The following is a 6,000-nucleotide window of genomic DNA, read 5'->3' as shown; positions in this document are numbered from 1 at the left end:
GAAAGCACATGTAAACATAGAAGTACTGATGCGTTCTGCTGTTCGTACTGCGCACAGCATGCTTGGTTTAGCTGCACAGCACTACGGAGCTTGGGGTTGTCTCAGACGACACTGGCCGATTGACGCAAGCAACGGTGTCTTAAGTGACCACATTTGTCGAGCAAGCACTGTTTCAGGGAACGAATATTTTCTCCCAGAACAAAAACAAGCCAGGTTTAAATGCGGGCAAAAACAAACCAAACCCTTGCCACGGTGTGGTGGCGCCATCTAGGTTACGGAACGTAAAGAAACGCGGGAGCAAACCAACACCGCTGTACAGGGTGGAGACAACCTTTGAACGGTCCTGTGCCGCCGCAATTGGGCCAACGGGCTCAACGCGTTATTCTTTTCGTTTCCCACGAGACCTAGCAACGCGAAACAGACAATATGATTCAAACTTCTTCAGTAAACCGCGTTGCGGCGATAATTTTAGCGCGGTTTTGACACAATGACTTGCTTCGGCGGCGAGCGAGCAACCGAAAATGGTGGCGCCAGCGTATACGTGTCTCTACCCTGTACGGCGGATGCGTGAATGAAGGTATTCTAGGCTGCAGAGCGGTCGGTTCCTGTGATGTCATTTGGGACCACGAAAACGCACGATTGAGCGGGAAAATCAAAATTTTAACCTAAATTGTTTAATTTCTCAGTGAATAAAGCACCGTTTGTATCCGGACAAGCGCTGGGGGCACTATAAAAGACGAAATCTTTCGAATAAAACCAACTTGCATTTTCCCTTCATGGCTCCTTGAAGTACAAGGGTCGAAGTCGAATACAGGGTATATGTAGGCTCGTAGGGAGCGCTATGAGCACGTGGACCGATTACCTGCGCGCACAGTCGTGCACTACGTTTCTTTCCACTTGTTTCTTGCTGTACTTCCTTCTTCTACACTTTTGAAATCATGTGTCCCTATTCAGCTGCCAAGCCCTGTACTGTTATATATCTATCTATATATATATATATATATATATATATATATATATATATATATATATATATATATATATATGCGTCGTTAATGTTGCAGGCCTGGACCCTGCCGAGCCGTACTTCCAGAAGATGCCGAAGGAGGTCCGCCTCGACCCCACGGATGCCGAGTTCGTTGATGTCGTCCACACCGACAGCGCGTCGTTTGCTTTCGGCGTATGTGAGTGTCACCACATGACTATATTTGGCATAATAGTGGGGTTTGCAATTCGTGCGGAAAGAAAAAAAAGTCTTGAATTGTTTGCTCCCATTTGGGGTGTTCTAAAAAATTATTCCTAGTCACTTGTTACTTTCTCTTCAAGATCCTATAGAAATATACAGTCCTACGATGAAGACCAACAATATTTTTGTTGCGCCTTGAATATCACCCCCCCCCCCCACCCCACTGAGAGGGTGCATCTCGGATAAGTCAGGAGTGCATTAATATCTCCACCTTTCAATAAGGACTCCGGTTATGAACGGATGCCCATCCCGTCACTTGCTTTCTTTCTTTGTTATAATAAATCAGGGTAATGAAACACTGATTCTCAGCGGGTTCAAAACATGGTATCAGATGGATTCCTTACTAGTTCTCCGCTACAAGCTTTAGAGCATTAACAGGAAAAAGTTGACGCACCGTAGCAGCACTTGCCCCCCACCCCCCCATCCACCTTTATGTCACCGATTGCAGTGCGTGTTGTTGCGCCAGAACGCCCAACACAAGTTCGCTTAGCCTAACGACGCGCCAAACGCCAGGACTTAATCTCCCCCCGCTGTCCAACGACCCGTACGTGGCGGACGTGCACCGACATGCCACGAAGAATCGGCGAGGACCCCCTTCTCCTCTCCGGTGGATCGTCTGATGCAACACCTTCGCGTCCATTCGTTGAATTCATACCGCGGCCAGCGGAGAGCCCTGATTGGAGGAATTTGAACTGTTCGAGACTGAAACGAATTCCCGGGGGTATAAAAAGCCCGAAGCGCACGGACGGCGAGGGGAAATCGATGGAGTCGCCAAGCTGAGACGTGCGCTGGCCTTTGTGCGAGCCATGTAACGCCCTTGTGCGTAGTGTTTATAAATGCTGCTTTAACTCACCGTCGCCGCGACAGCTTCATCGCTCAGCTTTGCGCAGCACTGGCCGCGGACTGAGCAAGGCACCTTCCCAACAAGGATCAACAATTCGAACTTTTTTGTGCGCGTATTGTGCACATAACATGCGAGTAAAAAAAGGAGGCGAACCCCGGAGAATCACTCTTGCTTTCTTCGCTGAATATATATCTCTCTTCCTCGATCCAGTGTGCGTCGCACACTCTGTCGCAGGGTCCACTGATGTGTGATGTTTCTATTAACCTTCCCCGCAGTGAAGGGCGAAGGCCTCGGAATGTACGATCCCGCTGGCCACGTAGACTTCTACCCGAACGGAGGCATAAAAATGCCAGGCTGTGACCTCGCTTCCAGGGCGTACAGGTTCGTCACTGAAGGCTTGGTCGGAGGTAAGCATCCGAGTCTGCACCTTAAATGTTTTGAGAGCGCCGCTTTTGCTCTCAGCAGTCTTCGCGGGAAAAAAGTAAGATCGCAATTGAAAACGTAAGCGTGGAGACAACGTATTTTCAGCTTCCTGCAGCCATCCGTAAGCCAGCGAGGGCAAAAAAGAAAAAAAAAAAGATTGCGCAGAACAGAAATGTTTGCTGATCTGCGCATGTGCTGCGTGGTGGCTGCGAGATTCGTTGGCACTTTTGGTTGGGCGAGCCATCACCACGTCAGTCAATGGCTAAGGAGTCGTAGACATAGAACCGGTCGAGTTGACAGAGAGAGAGAGAGAGAGAGAGAGAGAGAGAGAGAGAGAGAGAGAGAGAGAGAGAGAGAGAGAGAGAGAGAGAGAGAGAGAGAGAGAGAGAGAGAGAGAGAGAGAGAGAGAGAGAGAGAGAGCAACTTTATCAGCTGGGCAAATGAGTCGAAGCGAATAGAGGCCCTGAAGAGGGTTGCGGACAAGGTACTGAAGGCCTGTCCTTTCCTGGACATTTTCTCCTTGAGTTAGGTTGGCCGTCCCGTGGTGGCCGTCGGGCGGAGCCTCCCGGCGACCTCTTCTGCCCTCTTGACCGACGGATTTTTCAAGTTATTTATATGGGGCAATTGAGGCAATAATGTCGCCCACTGAGTTATGCTATCGCAATGTTCTTATCCCTGTGCAGTGCATGCATTGGACATCGCTATGCATGCACATGCACGTCCCGACGTCACACATTCGTACACATTGCCATCTCATTAACGCTAACAGAGGATTCCCACGATTACAATGAGCGCACAGACAAACGCTTGCCCGCAGCCAGGCGGTAAACAAGCGCCCTTCCTGTCAATCCGTTCATCAATTCTGTCAGGAGGAGGATAATGTCAGGGGGAGGAGGAGGAAAAGAACTCCTTAAGATTGGAAAATAGAGCGCGACTTTGACAACGACACTAAAGAAGAACGACGGGACAAGCGCTCACTTGCAACTAACATTTATTGAAGCATCGTCCTTTGCTTCGTCAAGTGCGTCAGCGATACATCTGTGCTTTTGCATGCCAGCGAGTTTGAGTTTTTGAAAATGTCACTTTGATCGTGTCTACCTGTTCGATGCTTTCCATTGAGCGTACCCTAGTGCGCATTCTCCTAATGATACATGTATAAATATTAGACGATGCTTTAATAAATGTTAGTTGCAAGTGAGCGCTTGTCCCGTCGTCCTTCTTTACTGTCGCTGTCCAAGTCGCCCTCTATTTTTCAATCATAATGCACCAACTTACCCAAGAGCTATGTTTAACGAGGTCTCCTTATTCCGCCGCACCTGAGGGACCTTGAGATGACTCCGCTCGTGCTCCGCCTTAGCCTTGCCGAGGAGCTAGTTGCCCACTGAGCTCTCCGGACAACGCGTCTTGTTCGCAGGGGCCCGCGCCATGGGCATCTGCCATCACCAGAGGGCCATCGACTACGTCGTCGAGACCATCACTGACGTGCGCTGCCCGTCGCTGGCCTTCGCATGCCCCTCGTACGAGGTGTTCGAGCAGGGCCGCTGCTCCGACTGCGGCCGGGACGGCTCGCTGTGTGCGCCCATGGGCTTGCACGCGGACGCCTGGAGGCGCTTCAGGAACGACAGCCGGTCGGTGCGCATGTTCGTCGACACCAATAGCCAGACGCCATACTGCGGTAAGGGTTAGTCCGCGACGGAGATAGAACCCCGCTGGGAGGAGCTCTCTGCTGAGCTCACTTCAATGCGCCATAAATGCTGCCGATCCTGATTTCTAGTGGTATCCCCTCTGTAGCGGGGTGATCACACGTCATCTTACAAAAAAAAAAAACTGTGGTTGATTCCTCTGTCATAGGAATCGGTAAAACACGAAAGTGAAATGTGCAACGAAATCTGCAGCTGAGCATGATTTGTGGGTCGGCGGCTGTCTTGTGGGTGTGCTTGGAAAGCGACGTCCTGCTGGCGGGTCGCCTCGGCAAAGGTGTACTGGCGTCATTTCCATGACGGATATGACGTCAGTGGAATCTTGGTCTATCCCGAAATAAAACACTTTCGTGTTAAAATATAAAACCCGAAAATGAACAACCCGAAGTATAACGTACTCTTTAGTGCTAAAGGTTGCTTCTCCGCAAGAAGCCCCTTTGTGCAGGGGTGCACCCTTTACAGCCGCTTGCTTCGTTGTACTGGCGTCACTTCCGTGACGGATCTGACGTAAGTGAAATCTTCGTGAATCCCGGAATAAAACACTTTCGTGCTAAAAACTGATATACCTATGTTTTATACTCTTCATTTAATACTAGCGCTGCTATTAGGGTAGACGCAAAATACTTATTAGGCCCAAAATACTTATTTTTTCTGTTACAGGTGATAGCTGTCCTAGGCAATATTCCCGTCTCTGCTTTTCGTCCACCGGCATTCTAATCTTCTTTCTTCTTTTCGGCACCTCGGCAGCCCTGAAGTTAACTTCCTCTGTGCTACCCTCATATCCTAGGGCTTCTGGAAGCCGTATATTTCCCTCATGTAGATTTGGATGGATTCCCTCGCATTCTAACACGATGTGCCGCAAAGTTTCTGTTTCTTTTCCACAGACCACGCATACCCCATCATTTTGTGTATACTTTCCCACAGACAAACGAACTACGTGAGGGAAAGCAGACGATGCCACGCGTTAAAGGGACCCCGCAACACTTTCGATAAGCGCGTTCACTCTTGCCTTCGAGTCTGGAACCACAGCGAAAGCTATACTTATCGTAAGCACGGAGGGGCACTGCGTGATTTGCTCGTCCCACCAGATACGCCTTCCATTTCTGCTTTGTTTTTGTGTTTTTTAAAGCTGCTATGGAAAAGCGTTCATTGCTGCAACTGAAGGAAAACCGGCCAACAACCGCTACACGGCCTTACTAACGTAATTCGAGTAGTCGAAGAAATCAAGACCGGGAAAGAGGGAAAAATCTTTTGAGCGAGTTTCCAAGTTATCTCATGGGCATAGAGCAGTAATTTTTGGCCGAGGTACTTTGCGACCCCCTAATCTAAGTACTGGGTGTGTTGGGTGACTACGTTCTGCAAGCATTGAAGTGTTAAAAAAAGTTGAAAAAAGTGTTGCAGGGTCCCTTTAAGCGCAATGTCGTTCCAAAAAGCGCGCGCGTTGACATCCGGGTACGTCGCTTTGGCGGGCTGATGCACTACATGAGCTGTCACCGTTCTTAACTGATACCCGCGGGCACAGGCTGGGAACCGCTCGAAACCAAAATATCACCTGCGCATGTAAAGGAGCTAAAACAGACTGGTATACGTATGTGAAAGCTGGGCACGCACACTTTCCCCGTTTTCGCCGTTTTCGATACATCAGATGAAGCTGCGTCGCATCTTTGGGCGGGATTCCACGTGCTATGGCGCCAAGAGCTATCTCTTTAGGTTCGATCAACTCAAACATAGTGAATTGGTGCCGCGAGCAAACGAACTGTTCATCTTCGTGCCGCAGAAGAACGGAA

At 49.5% G+C, this 6,000-nt stretch overlaps 1 protein-coding gene across 1 annotated transcript in view; it reads left to right on the top strand.

Annotated features, from left to right (window-relative positions):
• The window catches only part of LOC144162977 (pancreatic lipase-related protein 2-like), a 40,096-nt gene that overhangs the window by 27,039 nt on the left and 7,057 nt on the right, over nt 1-6,000 (top strand). Inside the window, exons 5-7 of the mRNA XM_077693735.1 lie at nt 1,065-1,184; nt 2,366-2,497; nt 3,928-4,188. Coding sequence (XP_077549861.1) covers nt 1,065-1,184; nt 2,366-2,497; nt 3,928-4,188 — 513 coding nt within the window. The remainder of the gene's footprint in view (nt 1-1,064; nt 1,185-2,365; nt 2,498-3,927; nt 4,189-6,000) is intronic.

Source organism: Haemaphysalis longicornis, unplaced genomic scaffold (assembly GCF_048455015.1).
Source record: "Haemaphysalis longicornis isolate Haplotype H1 unplaced genomic scaffold, Haemaphysalis longicornis Haplotype H1 scaffold_12, whole genome shotgun sequence".
Lineage (NCBI taxonomy): Eukaryota > Metazoa > Arthropoda > Arachnida > Ixodida > Ixodidae > Haemaphysalis > Haemaphysalis longicornis.
The sequence above is the reverse complement of the archived record's forward strand: the minus strand, read 5'-3'. Positions and strand labels throughout refer to the sequence as shown.